At 49.0% G+C, this 15402-nt stretch overlaps 3 protein-coding genes across 6 annotated transcripts in view; 2 read left to right on the top strand and 1 right to left on the bottom strand.

Annotated features, from left to right (window-relative positions):
* Positions 1-28: 28 nt before the first annotated feature.
* Positions 29-5667, bottom strand: LOC125986223 (protein shisa-2). Its single transcript, XM_049749778.1, has 2 exons — positions 4407-5667; positions 29-1187 (listed from the first exon to the last, which is right to left on the bottom strand). The coding sequence occupies exons 1-2, from the start codon at positions 4702-4704 to the stop codon at positions 625-627; spliced, it is 861 nt and encodes a 286-aa protein (XP_049605735.1). The 5' UTR covers positions 4705-5667; the 3' UTR covers positions 29-624.
* Positions 5668-5762: 95 nt separating this feature from the next.
* spice1 (spindle and centriole associated protein 1) lies at positions 5763-9672 on the top strand. 2 transcript variants are annotated; one of them, XM_049749771.2, is made up of 18 exons: positions 5767-5924; positions 6075-6162; positions 6396-6443; positions 6522-6659; positions 6742-6844; positions 6913-7004; positions 7092-7165; positions 7241-7353; positions 7425-7550; positions 7627-7883; positions 7950-8081; positions 8187-8295; positions 8440-8535; positions 8605-8933; positions 8999-9182; positions 9264-9318; positions 9388-9451; positions 9530-9672. In XM_049749771.2, exons 3-18 carry the CDS (start codon positions 6426-6428, stop codon positions 9584-9586), a joined length of 1947 nt encoding a protein of 648 aa, XP_049605728.1. In that variant the 5' UTR covers positions 5767-5924; positions 6075-6162; positions 6396-6425; the 3' UTR covers positions 9587-9672. The 2 variants fall into 2 exon arrangements, with proteins under 2 accessions (XP_049605727.1, XP_049605728.1); XM_049749770.2 differs by having other exon boundaries at positions 5763-6162.
* Positions 9673-9690: 18 nt separating this feature from the next.
* Positions 9691-15402, top strand: part of boc (BOC cell adhesion associated, oncogene regulated) — a 29345-nt gene continuing 23633 nt past the window's right edge. For 2 of the 3 annotated variants that reach the window (XM_049749765.1, XM_049749768.1), the window contains exons 1-2: positions 9691-9845; positions 13064-13176. The gene's annotated coding sequence lies outside the window, so the exon portion shown is untranslated. Of the gene's footprint in view, positions 9846-12850; positions 12866-13063; positions 13177-15402 lie in introns of those variants that run through there. The other variant, XM_049749767.1, reaches the window with a different exon arrangement.

Raw genomic sequence — 15402 nt, 5'->3', positions numbered from 1 at the left:
AGTGAGCAAGCAAGATGCACAAGCCTCCTTGAAAATGACAGTTTTTGTTTTTATTTAGTTCCATGTTGATATGAAAATTGGCACCAGCGCACCACCAACAGCACAAGCTGAGTGCACATTCCTGCATTTCGAAGGCAACGGGCGACTGCTTGCTTTCTCGCCACACGCACTCAACTGTGCTAGTGTTAAATCCAGTAACACACCTCGAGGGGAGGGGGGGGGGGGGGGGGGGTTGCGTGCGGGGGGTATCGTCTTCAAAGCGCCGCCTCACCACCCTTTGGGTGACATCGGCGCTTTCTCACGCCGGGGCGGCGTCGGGAAAAACATTCTGGAGCGTCACGGTCCGTGCGCCTCGCTCACTTCATTAGCGTTTAAATAGTCCGCGGGGAGACCGCCTGCGCTTGTCATCACGCACGCGCTTGCTCGCGCACGCACGCGCGCACCTTGCTAACGCGCGGCGGCATAAATCACCCCAGTCATCGCTGCTACAAACACACAAATCTTTCATACTTGCAAGTATTCCGGAGCCCACGTTTGTAAGCTGAGCTCGGCTCACTGGCGACACCGAACACCGGAAGTCCCACGAACGCACCAGAAGCCGCTCAGGTGGAGCTTGACGGGTCATCACACCGTCACTGGGGGGTATTTCTGCTCACTGGAGACTCCGGCTTGAGGGGGAGGGCAAGGGGACTGGAGGGGTCTGTACCCACCTTGGTTGGGGTCCATAAAAGCGGGGGACACCGGATGGGCGTAGCCGATGTACTGCGGATGCAGGAACTGTCCCTGGTGGGGCATGATCTGCGTGGCCTGCTGGCAGTTGAGAACCGAGAAGTTGGTGGGCATGTTGACGAAGACGCTGGCGTCGGGCGGCAGGCAGCAGGAGGCCTGCGCTCGGACCGCCAGGGCCCCCGGACGGGCGTTGGCGGCGGCGGACGGGGCGGAGGAACTGGACGACGTGGCGGTGCTGGACTGGCGCGACGACGAGCCCCTGGAGGTGCCGGAGCTGGACATCATGGGGATGGTCTCCAGAAGACGGCCACTGGCGGCGGCGCTGCCGCCGCCCGCTGCTGACGCCAGCTCCTGCTTGGGGCGCAGGCAGCGGCAGCAGCACATGGCCACCACCGAGCCCACCAGGACGAAGGCCACGAACACCGAACCCACGATGAGGAATGGGACGTAGATGGGAACTGCGGAGAGACACCACAATGTCAAGTAAGAACCCCGAACGAACGCTACTTCCTGCCTGTCTTGACAACTGAGTGCTGATTGGCCGAGACAAGGACACAGAAAGCTTGCCCCCTTCGGAGCGAAAGGTGCGGCGGGATTTGCTTCCCAGGGAGCCCGAGACTCTCATTAGCACTTGTCTACTTTGTTTTGATCTGGTCTAATCCGCAGCCCCCCCTGCTGCGTCCCCTCTAACTTCACTGTGTGTCGCTTGTCACGGCGTGCAAGTAGACATGGATCATTTTCACGTCATTTGGTCAATAATGAATTTCCTTTGACAACTCATCTGAGTATTTGAATTCCTGACAGTTGATATTATTCCAAATGTATTAGATTGAGTCTTGCGCTAAGCTAAAAACCTTTCAGCTGTGACCACTTCCGCAACGGTGCAGCCTGTCCCAAACGTTTTAAGCAACAACATTTGGTGCTCACCCCTCCGAGCAGGCAAAAAATCCAGCGCAAACCTTTTCGGTTCCTTTAAAGGGGTCTTTCCCAACTTCTTTTCGCTGTCCCTTTAGACTGGGACACACCCTATCGGCCGTAAACACCCTGAAGAAAAAACAACCTAAAAGTGTTTTCTAGCAGCCTTTCCCAAACTTTTGAAGCTACGCACCCAGTTCAACATCCTGACAGTTGGTGCAGCGCCATCTCCCCGGAACACAAACGTAATAAAAATACCAAAGTGCTCTGTGTACTTTCAAAGCAGTTGCTATAACAAAAAATAATATAAAAAACATCTATGGAGACTGCAGTGCGTTTGTACCTAATGAAGTGGCCAGCGAGTGTAAGCAAGGTATTTATGTGTTAGGAGTGGAGGGGGACATTCTTGAGCCAGTTATTCCTGGCCGGACTTTGCAGCGCTTGGCTTGCGCTTCAAGAAAAGAAGGCATTCAGCGTCCAATGATTTAATGAAAATCAAAGAAGCGAGCCCGTCTCGTCTGGCCGACTTTTATATCCCAAAGAGCAACTGGAGAGCGAGCGAGTGACCTCTGCCAGCTTCGCGAGGCCTTTGTAAATAAGCCGAGTGTCCATTAGTTTGCTTTCAAGATTGAATTATCGTTCCTGTCATGGTTAACGTTCGTAGCGAGAGTAGTAGTTGTCCTTCGGTTTATCTAACAGCAATCCACAGAAAAAGAACAATGGGACGTGGGCGGCAGCGGGGTAATTGTGTGAAAATGGACTTATTACTGAAAGTATCACAATTTTAGGAGAAGCATTTCCCTGCCATATCATTTCCAGTGTGTACTCCCAATGGCAACCAAAACACGAACGAGCGATTTGATTGCCCCCCTCGGCTCGGCAGTTCTTTTCCATTCTGAAGGAGTGTCACGGGGCGTAACGTGGAGAACCGGGCGACTAGCTCCAATTTCCCTTTGTCTGCAGCCCCCCCCCCTCTCTCTCAATGCCCATCAAAAGCAGAGAGGTATTAGTGCAGATTACAGCATGTGAGGCTTCCGACTTAAAAAGTAGGAGGGCATGCGTGATGGAGAAGAGGAGGAGGAGGAGGAGGAAAAGGAGGACAGGTGACACCAAAGGCAGAAGTGAGGTGTCAACTTCTAACATATTTCACCCGACACCTCGCTCCTAATAAACAGCTTCTCACAGGAACTCTTTCTATAAGTCTGTTATGGCTACACATATAGGGGTAATGTCCCTCGGGCCCGGCCGGGAGCACGTGGGCGGGTCACTGGGCTCTTTTCTTGTACTTATATGGGCATCAAGTATCCTTCTTTCTCCCACTCTCAATTGTATTCTTCATCAGGGTTTTGTCGTATTTATGTTTTGACGGTTTCACGTTGGCGTGTATGCGATGTCCTGAAAATGCCTTCAGGTACTTGAGGTTGTTGTTTGGAACCATTTTCGGCCTCTCAACAGCAATTCTTTGTGATTTTTTGTATTTATTCATGAACATAAACAGACCATTTCGATGATCTTATCTGTGCTGCTTCTATTAGCACGCGAGTATCGCCTGGCCTGATGCCCTATGCATCTGCGCACATCAAGGTAGTCCTGCTAATCTGTAAATCTGAACGGTTCAGGGCTCGACTAACCGCCTACAGATGCCTGAACCGTGAGGGAGATTTTCCAGCACTTTCTAAGGTTAAAATTCACGTCACAGCTGATAAACGTCGTGGGATAAAAGGCGTACAGCTGAGCTATACAAATGGCTTTGCAAATGTCTTCTTTTTTTTTCTCACAGCGCCTGTCCCACACCTGTCGCAGCTCCACTTTTAGGAACACGGGCCGCTCGGACCCGTGCCCTCCGGGTATTCTCCCGTTACCTGAACGCCACATGTTTCCTCATGACGGAGCACATTAATAACGTCCTGCCTGTTAGTCATCAAAGCCGCTGTGTGTATTCCTTGCCTTGAGTGATTAATAGCCTGTAAAGCGTAGGAAAATGGATAAAATGCAACTGAGCCTTTGGGGGGGGGGGGGGGGTAAAAAATGTAAGGTTGGCCGGGAGCCAGCGGATGAAATGTATACAGCAGTTCCTGCAGTCATCACACATGATAAAAAACTGGACATGAATGTTACCCACAAATTTCAATCTAGATATTAAGAGTTGTGTTATTCATGCTGTAGTTATAATCTAATTCTAAAACTTCCATAATGCTGGAGGTCATAGTGGCTGAGCAGAAGGAATCCCTGGACAGCAGATGATGGTCTTAAAAGTTGGGAGGATACCAAAATCAAAGGTGATTTGAGAAGGGGCCTATGTTTTAACGGGCCAGAGCTGTCAGCGCACGAGCCGACTGCCCACGATCCACTTCGAGTCCTGACTTGATTCCACCAGCGCCCGACAAACACTATTCTATTTTTAAAAGTGCACTTTAGGACCATTTGGGAGCCCCACGTAGCAACCAAATGGTGTCTGTTGTGCAGCTGTTGCTGCCAACCTGCTGACTTAGTGTACGCACCAGCACCACGGGGCGCTTGCTTCATGGGACCGTGTAATCGGTCCAAATCCAATCTTAAAACCTCGTGAGAAGAATCTCGGTTCGGGAGAGATTTCAAGACAACAATGGATTGCGTTTGGAAATGTACTTTCCAAACTCATTTCCCCCCTGTGCTGGATGACCAAGACCCGAGTGAGTGAGTGAGTGAGTGAGTGAGTGAGTGAGTGAGTGAGTGAGTGAGTGGGTGGGTGAGTGAGCGAGCGAGCGAGCGAATGCTCGTACCTGCATCGGAGTCCTTGGTCTCTTTGCCCTCGGCCCCGGGTTCCAGGGCCCGCCTGTCGTTGTCGCAACTGCCCTGGTCCAGCCGCGCGTCCGTGCTGGAGCAGCAGTAACGCAGCTCGCACTTTCCGCAGCAAATAATGGCGTCCACGCCATCTATCTTCTCTGGGCACTGGAAGCCTTCCTTCCACCCTGCCTGGGCATCGTGCCACCCGTGGCAGTACTCACCGCTGGCCTGCACGTCGATGGTGACCAGCAGAAGGGTCACGGCCACGGCGGCCGGGAGTCCTCCGGCCCACATCGTGGGGGCGATAGAAAGAGAGGCCCGCTGCTAGGATTCACCGGAACTATGAGGGCAGCCGTGGGAATTAAGAAAAGTGATGCACAACTCATGCGCTGGCATTGGTTTGAGAATTCCCGTGCGTAATTGCGTTTCCAAAAAGGACTCCACGCGATTATCCCCCAACGTTCAACTTGAGTCTCCAGATGCGACTTTTCTGCAGTAAATCCAGTCCGCGGAGTGGTTAGAGGGGTCTCCAATGTATTCTCCGAGTGTCTGTGCGGTCCCGTGAGCGCCTCTTGCAAACGTGAGTGGCGTCTCGCATTTTGCAACAGGGGCGTCACAACGAGAACAGAGCACAAGTGAAGTCCAGGTCCTGCTGGGTCAGGCCAAGCTTGTACGCCCGAGACATCCTACTTTGCGTCACAAATGGGGCGTGGGGAGAGTCTGGAATGACAGCTGGCCAGGTAAAATAGCACCAATCGAATGATACTGTATTGACGGTTTAACCCAATAAAAAACAATCAAAATGACTCGTTGTTTTGTTAATATATTCAATTGTAAATTAAATTCAGGCAATGGGGAGATGGAATATAAATATAATGACACTGTCTGCATTCGTTACTCGTGTAACTTTTTTTTAGACGTGGTGGCTAAGGGAGGTACAGTATCAATTGCATTGTAACACTGCCATCTAGCGAAAATTTGTAATCATTTCACTTCGAATCGAAATCGTGTTATTATTATTTTTTTTAAAAGGCAGGATATTTACACGACCAATTTTATACCAGACAGTGAACCAGTATTTTCTCAAGCCCAAACCAGATGTTTTTCAAGTAAAACGGTAAAAGGTTGTACGTTAGACGTTCCTGTCGCCAAGTACTACATTTCCCGTCATGCCCTCGGCGCAAAGATGCGAAAAAGAAAAATAACTTTGCACGTAAGTGTACTTGTTTACTTAAACAATATTTAGATTCTGAATTATTCCGTTCATGGTAATTAAAAAAAAATAAAAATTGGCAACCCCTGGTCGACAACACTTCAATTCCCATCATGCACTTTGCGTACGTGACGTCAAGTACGGGGAAGTGGCGCGGGACGGTTGAAAAACTCACACAACAAACTACGAAAGACACGTTTGAATGTTACAACTCGACTGACATTTTGGGGCGTATATAACATTTAGAATAACCCGTCAGCTGTTAAAGCAACGTCGGGGAGTTTTACGTTTACTTTTCCAAGTAAGCGCTAAGTTCAATTGTTCGCTCGCTCGACGTGAAATTGGGTAGTGGCGAATGCTAATGCTAACACAAACTTTCGTTTCTGCCAACACCGCTGACGTGTCAAATAGCTTTTCTTTTTCTTTCCGCGTACATCATGTCATTTGCTAGAGGTGGATGTCGGACGCAACATGGCAAGGGCCTGAAAAAGCCCCTTCGCCCCAAGAAGACAGCACCTCCTCCCAAAAGAGAGTGGGTGGTGAGTACATGCTCGTTTATGAACCTCATTTATTAAGCAGAAAAACAAGTGAGTCCTCGGATTACGACGCTATTGACGTAAAATGAACGTGTACGTAAATAGGAACGCTGCCTAATCTGCCCCTAACATACAGTAAGCAGGCTGTAAATTACTTTTAAATAATGCATTCAAAGATTTCTAGCGAGTCACCTCTTGCTTATTTTACCCCCTTATAAGCAACATTTTTGTTTAAGAGCACCATCAGTGACCTGTCCGTGCACAAGATGACCCCCGCAGAGCTGGTAACTATCATTTAAGGATTTAGTTCTAAAACGTCTTCAAGCAAAACTGACTTTGATTCCTGCCTGGTGTGTCCTCAGGACCATCGCCATGAGATCCGCAAGTCGCACAACAAGGCCGCCGCTCAGTGGGAGCTGCGAGAGAAAGCGCTGAAAGCTCACCTCAGGCAGGCTGGATGTAGTCCTCTGGATAAAGCCAGCCAAACAATCATCAGAGAGGTGTGGCATTATTTTCAAAAAGGTTTGTTTATTCAAATATTCTTTTCCTACTTGGAAAAATTTGTATTGGATTTGTTTGCAGGTGTTTTCTGACAAACTGCTGCTGCAGGATGTGCTGGCCCGCTCCGACAGAGCCTTGGCCGTAGTCAACGACCTGTTTGGAGACTCACCACGCAGGCAGACTGGTAGAATAACTAACGTCCCACATTTTGTTTTTCATGTAAATGCACACAATGTTTGTCTAATTTCAAAGGACATCCCAGTGTGACGGTGGCTCCAATCTTGGACTCTCCATTGGGCTCCACTGGGCTTTCACCTCTCAATGACTCCATGGTGGATCAACAGGTGTTTGACTGTACCGCAATTGTTTCTACAATGTTTTTGCACTTCTAACACATACTCTTGTATTAAAATAAAAACCAAACTTTTCAGGCTGTTCTTGAACCAGACGACGACAACTATTACTACAGTGATGAAGAGCCCGCAACTAGACGACTACTCCAGAGGTAAACACTTCTCCGTTGAATCTAAACCGACAATTAAAGTCAAACACATTCACGTAGCTTTTTTTTTTTTTACAGTAAACTTCAGGTGAAGAATAAGATGGGAGGTCCCCAGCGTCAAAGAATTCGTCCCGGTGTCTCTGAGCGCAGATTTGCAAGTCCTCAAACTCCCTGCGCACCAGCCCAAACTGGTAATTGTTTTTATGTTGGATTTAAAATACTATCCACATGTGCCGGCAGTTCATCTTGGTTTTGGTTTCAGTCCTAAATGCCACGGCAGCTGTCCAGCGTTTACGGTCCAGACGCAACCATTCGGAGGAAGCTGTGGAGGAGCCTTCCTTCCTGGTCTCGCAAGTCCTCAACCCTGATCTTTCAGCCAGGCTCCCAGGTAGCAACAGACTCCACACCCTCTTGAATCATGATTTTCAACACACTGGCACGTAAATGTTGTTATTATCCCGTAGGCCGCTGTCGCTCGGCCAGGGCCAGGAAGCGCGCCTGCAAGACGCCAGAGCTGAACGGGTCCTCCGAGGCCTCTCTCAGCACGGAACCGTCCGGCTTGGGTCTGCTGCAGACCATGCTGGCTCAAGTGGAGCTCGACTTGGATTCCTTGAGCCCGCAAACATCGACACAGAGTCGGCAACGCTCGGCACAAGGCTTCACCGGCTTTTCCGTAGCTTTGGTCTCCAATCTCGCACGCCTGGTTCAGCTCCTCAAAAACGTAATGTCTGAAAAGGCCTCACGGATAACATGCTGAGCTTCTCAGAGATGAAATTGTGTTCCTCAGCGAGAATATGACGCACAGACTGCGATTGAGGAGAAACAAAAGCTCGAGGAGAAGCTGAAAGAGCAACGAAGCTTGATTGACGCTCTCACTGCAGAGACCATGATTTTGAGAGAGGAGACATCCTCACTGAAGGTGAGATGTGGTGGGCTGGACTTCCCCACACACACACAGCTGTTTGTAGACTTTCCATTTCCTGTCTTGCACGGGCCGTTTTTTTGAGAATTCTCTTGTCTACAGGCAGAGTTGGAGCAGCGGGCAGCCGAGCTGGAGAGGAAGCTGGACTCTGTGGTGTCGGCAATGGCGACGCACATCAACCAACCACAAGGCTCTGATGTCATAGCTCCAGGTTCATACATATTAACTTTGTCTGTACTGTGATTAATTTGCATACCACTAGAGGGCGCCAATGTTGCACTAATGGCCTTTGTAGCGCTTTTGAAGAATCACAGGAGTCAGGAAATTTGCTCTTTAATGGCCTTGTGTTGTCCAGTTCCACAGCCCGTTGCCGAGCGACCGCCGGTTTCCGTATCTCCCGCCATCCGACTCTCCTCACCTGGACAGGGAGATGCCTTGCAGCCAATTCCTGGTAACCTCAATTTGTTTACCACCACTAGTCAGACACTTAGTTCATTAAAAAAAAATCATCTTCTCACAGAGACAGATCAGGTTGCCTACAAGGAATTCCGATCCCCCAGCTCGGCGTCCAGTCTCGTCAGCCTGCCTCTCGCCAGCCTCCCCCTCGCGTTGCGACTCTCTCCCGACGTCTTGGAGGCCAAGATCGCCAAGCTCTGCCACCTCAGGGACGTGATCGCCGATGCCCAGAGTAGCCGTGCCCGAAGCGTCGGCGGGTCGCCCGGCAACGGCGGCACGAAGCAGAAGCGCTCGGCTTCCGTCGGCACAGGCAGAGTGACACCTGACAGGACGTTGCCGTGGCCTGAGAGCTCTGCAGGGCTCGGTCAACATGTCAGCCAAGTGAACCATCAGGTGAGCTACAAAGACTTCATCAAGGACTTCATAAACTGGCCCAAATCTCCTTGCCTTTCTTGTAGGGGACTCTGAATAATAACAGCGTGAGCAATGTGCAACAGCGCCTCCTGGAGGTCAACAGGAAAAGCGCAGCAGCCAGAGGCCGATTGCTGGATCTGATCGAGCAGCAGAAACAAACCCTTTCTGCCAGAGTGTCTCCGTCCGTCTCCCCCGTGCCCCCCTCGGCCTTCAGCCCGAGACCGTCAGGTAGACCGTTAGGCACGGCTACCTTGTGTTTTTATTATAATCTCATCGATCGTAAGCGATGGCTGTCTTGTTGTCACCTAGGTGGCAGTGGAAGCATGGACGGCGGATCCCTCTTGAAACCAGCAGACGACAAACGGTGAGCTTAAATACTCCTCATCATTTGAGAAGGTATCTTATAAAAACTTGTTTAATCCTCATGCTATAGATCAGCCGGTTCGCAAGCTTTTTCTCGGCATTATGAAGAGGCTCAGAGGGATGGAAGCACGCCGGTAAACACGCACAAACGCAATTGATGTGTGTCAGGCATTTCATTTACTGCATATAAACATGTCATTGTCCCTCCACAGCAAACACAAACGCAGCAAGTACAGGACAGCTGCTTTGCTCTGTCTGCACACGTATGATGACAAGGAAAGCACTTTGACCAAATCGTCATAATTCAATGTTTTGCTTTGAACGCAAATAAATAAATTGTCTTTCTTGCACTCAATTCAATTGACGAGTTGTCTCATTTTAACGTGGTCACCTTTTGCAGCTCTAGTACCGAAGAAAGGTCTCCGGTGTGTGCAGGGAAAGCGGACAGGAGGCGATCCATTGCAGTGCAGTGCAATGCAATGCAAAGCCAGTAGATGGCAACATGGAGTCACTCCCAAAGCCTCAACGGTAAGTGTGGCATTGTTAAACTGACTGATTGTTTAGATTTTAAAAATATGTTTTAATCAACCCCACTCTGAAAATAATGTTACAACCCAAATTATACAGCACTTTTTAACAATTCAAGAATGACTACAACGTAGTACTCTATGTAACCTAATCAGGAGGTAAAAAAAAAAAAAAAAAAATGGGGGTGGATGGCAGGTCAGAGCTCATTGTGACCGGACGGGAAAGTGAAGGGTTAAGGGTGAATGGGGATTAACCCCACCCGAGCGCTTCTCAATGACCCCCCCCCCCCCCCCCCCCCGACACACACACACAATCACCATGGGGACTCAAGACTTTTCTCATGTGATTGACCTTAAAATAAATGTATTTTTACATTGACATTTTGTTTACAGATAAACACGCAAATGCGTCATGATGAAGTAAAATAATAACATCCGCGTTGATTAAATATGGATTTAAGACTCCATCGGGCTCATCCTTGCAATGACATGTGGGGTGAATGGGGGGGTAGCATTGGTCTGTTCATCTCCACGTGCCCCCACTTCAACCCCGTGAAGGAGGTGCAAGTCACTCAGCAAAACACACACTCGTACGTTGCCGAGGTTCAAAGCACACATTGCGCATGTCTTCTCATTGGCAAAAGATTCCATTTATGGACCTTTTTGCCACTATCCTGTGACTTGCTCCTGTAATATTTGTTTTCATTGGAAACATTTAAAAATAGTCTGAAAATGTACAAATAGTAAAGTTGCTTATCCAATATTTCAATTGAATACAAGATAATGGCTCTTATTGCCGCTAGAGGGAGACATTATTGCAATAAAACGGCTTTTGAGGCCTCTTGGAGCTATTTTAGAACTTTCAAATCAGATTTAAATCGCAAAAGAAAACGTAGAAATGTCGTTTTTTTTTAATATTGTAGTTACTGCACGGAATCTTAAAAACAGTATTCTTAAAGGGACTGTTTGAGAATATTTCAAAGTTGGACTCTGAATGGAATGTTTTGTGGAGTGTGTGTGCGTGTGTTTTGGTTGCTATTTGTACGCGTGTGCCAGTGTGCGCAGGCGTGTCTCCTGCAGCTGCGCAATGTTCTGATCTGAAGCGGCCCATTGCTTGCTGTGAAAATATTATCGCAAGTGTTTATTATTGCTTCGGCGTGAAACAGTGGGAGTGTTGTATGTGCAGGGACTCTACTTGTGTTCGTGTGTGTGTGTGTGTGTGTGTGTGTGTGCGTGTAGGGCCAGCCTTTTGGGTTAGGGAGGGGCGTAGTATCTGTTTCCCACCGGCCAGCCCCCGACCCGTGGCCCATTGCACTCTGGGTAACGGGGGAGGCCTTTTGGAGTTGATTAGTTCCGGCTGGATCCCAGATAGAGTTCTGACAGCCAGGAGAAACGATCTCTCAGCATGACCCCCCCCCCCCCCCCCCCCCCCATCTTCCTGACACACACATCCACATGCCTGTCTCAAACACAATGGGCCGAGCAAGGAAAGGGCTTTTTAAACAACTCCCCTTGTCGCCATGCATGGATGAAAAGTTGTATTACCTTCAACTCCAATTTTATACAATCACCATTTAAGGCGATCGGAAATTACGATGGCCCCTCTAACACCACTTTTGTCGCTGCCTTTTACATTGGCAATTCTCAAACCTTCTGAGTCCAGCGAGAAATCTTTCCAAGGGTTTTATTGTCACGTTTTCAAACGATAGCCCAGGAAGTCCAGTTTCAGAAGTCCCCCGCTTTATGCACAACACTCGCAGTCCATGATGGATGCTCGGATCAGCTCCATTGAATGTTTCGAGTGTTTTTACCACGGGACAAAACACGCCATCCAGCGTGTCGGACACCTGTGGCCCGCTCTGGCATCCGTCACATGCACCCCATATCCCCCACCCTCTCAAAAAAAGAGAGCATCTTTCACAAACGTTCTGCCCCCCCCCCCCACTGAGATGCGCTCTTTCTCCCTCTTTCTCCACACTTAATTGATTAAAGGCCGTTTTCATAAATCAATTTGGGATGCACATCAGTCAGCCCCGAAAAGCCCCTACCCCACCACATTACACTCAGCATGCTCGCTTGAGTTTGTTTTCTTTGGCTTTGCAACATGAATTGTGCAAATTGGGGCACTGGGAGAGACTCAATGACAGACACTTTCCATTCAGGTTTTTTTTTTTTTTAAACTTAAACCTGGTTAAACTAAATGTAGGGTTGTGCAGCTCTCCAATATTTTTTTTATTTTTTATATTATTATTATTTTTATGGGTATGATGCAACGAGTCTCTTGCCGCGAGCGACCCCTAGTCGGTCGGGTCAGAATTTCGAAATGAATGTTTCTGATTACGTGGCTTCATCTGTCATTATCATCGCAGTCATCTTTTTTTCCTCCCCTCCGCCGCTGCCGTAGCGGATGCTTCGACACGAACGTAACCATGACACCACCCTGTCTTATTAAAAGTACGGCGTGCCAAGTTGCAGTGCATTGTGGGAAGCGTGCAACAGCTGCAAGTGATATGGCTGATTTTTATTCCCCCCCCTCCTCCTGCCCGATCTTTCCCCAGTCTGGATTTTCTTACACTTTGCCCTTTTTCTGTCTCACTTTCTCCTTCATCTTGATCTTTTGTTCTCTCTCCCTCCCTCCCTCCCTCCCTCATACCCCATGGCTCCACTTTTGACTTGTTTCTCATTCCATTCCCCGTCCCGCCATATTTCTCCCCCCTCCCCTTCGGAGCTGCCGGGGTGTTGGCTTTAGTGGTAGTGAAAGCGGCGTTGCCTTTGAAAACAGTTTGTCTTAATGAGAAAGCGAGGTTGCTGGGGTCACAGCTGAAGGCAATTGCGGCCCTTTCCTGTCTGAGGTGCCGCTGGACCAGGTCAAGCTCAGGGTCACGCATGGCCGTCGCCTCCGGCTGGGTCCTGGTGCCGGTTCTGAACCGCTGCCAGCGTGCGTGTTGAGAGAAGAAGCGCACATCTGTTTGTGATCCCCCAGAATGCTTTGCGCTCCAGACCTGCCTGTAGAGGCTCGAGGTAGTACGTGAGGGCGAGTGAGCTACGGCCAGCTTTGATCACAAACGAGACGTGTAAAGCAAACAGAACAGAACAAAAAGCCAGCGCTAGGAATACGAAGCGCACGCTACGCTATATATTATTGCATTATGACTTCTTCATAGGTTTTTTTTTTTGGGAAATAACTGAATAATATTGTGCTTTCTTTCTATTTCGTAGTGAAGAAGCAACCAAACGTCCTTTTCCAGCACCGGACAGGACACGGCGGTGGTGACCTGGCAGCTGTTTTCGCTCCCCTCAACCTTGACGAATTCTTCTCCGCCTTCCAGAAGGTAGGCCGCAGATGAAACGATCTTTGAAGCCGGACCGTAAAACAGACGCATATTAACGAGCGCAGCTAATGAGCTACAGCAGGAGCCGCGTCGTCGTTATGTCGGTCGGCCATGTTTTTTCGCTGATGACGCTAGCGTAGGTAGCGCGATGGTGAAATTCCCGAAGCAAGCGTGTTTGGCTCACTGACCCTCTACTCTACTACTTTGCTATAAGTTCTCTTTCAGCTCTATGGTTATAATCACATTTTACAAACACGTCGCCAATTCCCCCCGCTTCCTCAATTTTAATCTAGTCTTGTTTTTGTTTGTTTATCTGCTTCTTGTCTCACACACACACACACACACACACACTGCAACTACGCACTATGCACAATCATAAACACACACTCACACACACTTGCTCACAGCTCTGCACACCTGAGCCAATAAAGCCGAGTGTTATTTTGCCAGGAAAAGCAATCTCATTCCCTCCATCCTGCCGCCTTTCCATTTCACTCCCCCAGGCCTTAAAGCCTGCCCGTGTACGAACGTCTCCCAAAACCTCTGAACACTATGACACCCCCACACCTACACACCCCTCCCCTTCTTACGTCCCTCCCCGTAGATTTTTCTTTTTTTTTTTTACAAGGTCTGTCATCCCTGCCAGGACCATAAAAAATACATCTGGAATCACACTCTGCAAACTCCACGCACGCACGCACGCACGCACGCACGCACGCACGCACGCACGCACGCACGCACGCACGCACGCACGCACGCACGCACGCACGCACGCACGCACACACACACACACACACACACACACACACATATCCACACACACACTCCCATAACAAACTACAAACACTAAAATAACACCGCTGGCCTAAAGTGAGATGTTCCTAATGAGAGCTGGCTAGGAGAAGGAGTCATTGTGTGTGTTTTTGTGTGCCTGTATGTGTGTTGCTGGCACGGACGCCGTGAAACCCGACGCGGCCTCGCCGCCCGCCCGCCCACGCTGGTCGGGGCCGTTTTGGATTGGGCCCGTTGCCGTCCCTCCCCGAGAGCTTGCTGTCTCACGGTCTGAAGCGTGACTATATATACATTTAATAAGGGCCTTTGCGGCGCCGTAATGGGCACTTGGGCTCAGGCTACGGCCCGGCGCGCGTCGGGATGTGTCGGCGGATGATACAAGCTGCTCAAAGGGAGGAGAGCAATTGATTCACCCACTTGAAAGAAGAAAAACAAAACCTTGAGTGCAAATAACCGTCGACAAACAAAAACAAAAGACACAATGTTTTATATTGCCCATGCGCAGCACAGTGGAGTAGTGGTTCACAATGGCAAGCGGGTTCAAATCTCAATTCCAATACCTAGATTAGATATTTGAGGCGTATTTTCCAGAAATTGTTGGTTCCCGCAATCCTATTTGACCGAAGGCACACAAAACTCATTCTTCCTGAAAGGGATCCAGTGTTGGATAATAGAAGGCTCCAAAACCACCCAGAAATCTGGCTGTTCATTCTGGGGTTTTTTCAACCTAATCAGAGCGAGGGGTTCGCGGCGGCGGACACGGCAATGACGTGAAAGCTTCCCGAGTTTGCATTTGGAGCGTCTAAGCAGCAACATGTGCCACTTGTAACGTAAATGTTCCCTTTTACTGTATATTTGAGAGACTAGTAATGAGGAGGGGCGGGTTGGTGGCTTCTGCGGTAGGTGACCCCCACAGGTCCGCTCTGCTAGAACCTTTTATTGTTTTGTTTTGGTTTTTTTTTTTTCTGTCCTGTAAGACTTGAGGGGGGGTGGAGGGGATCTATTAGAGTCGAATAGAATAGAATAGAATGGAACAAGCCTTTATTAATGCCGCTACAAGGGCAATTCTGTTTTCAGTTACATTGAATAGAAAATAAAATGTTTATTTATTTTCAATCGCGCAACAAAAGGGACTAAAACTGTACCTGTGCACGCGAGATGCCAATGTCATGAAAATCGGAATAACTTGTTTCCTTTTCTCCACGCAAAAAATACATTTTCTTGTCCATTCTCTTTTGAGTCTTTCGTCTTTCTATTGCATATTGCTCGCCGGCTTTCATGACAGCCAACCCCACCCCGCCCCTTCCCCTGCTCCAAAATCACTCTCCCTCCCATGCCGGGCCTCCGGCCAGCTTACTGGAGCGGTTTCCTGAGTCGGCCCAGATTAATGAGTGTATGTCAGTGTGTGTGCGTGCGTGTGTGTGTATGAGAGAA

Source organism: Syngnathus scovelli, chromosome 18, assembly GCF_024217435.2.
Source record: "Syngnathus scovelli strain Florida chromosome 18, RoL_Ssco_1.2, whole genome shotgun sequence".
Classification (NCBI taxonomy): Eukaryota; Metazoa; Chordata; class Actinopteri; order Syngnathiformes; family Syngnathidae; genus Syngnathus; species Syngnathus scovelli.
Note: the sequence above shows the minus strand (reverse complement) of the source record. Positions and strands in the feature narration are given on the sequence as shown.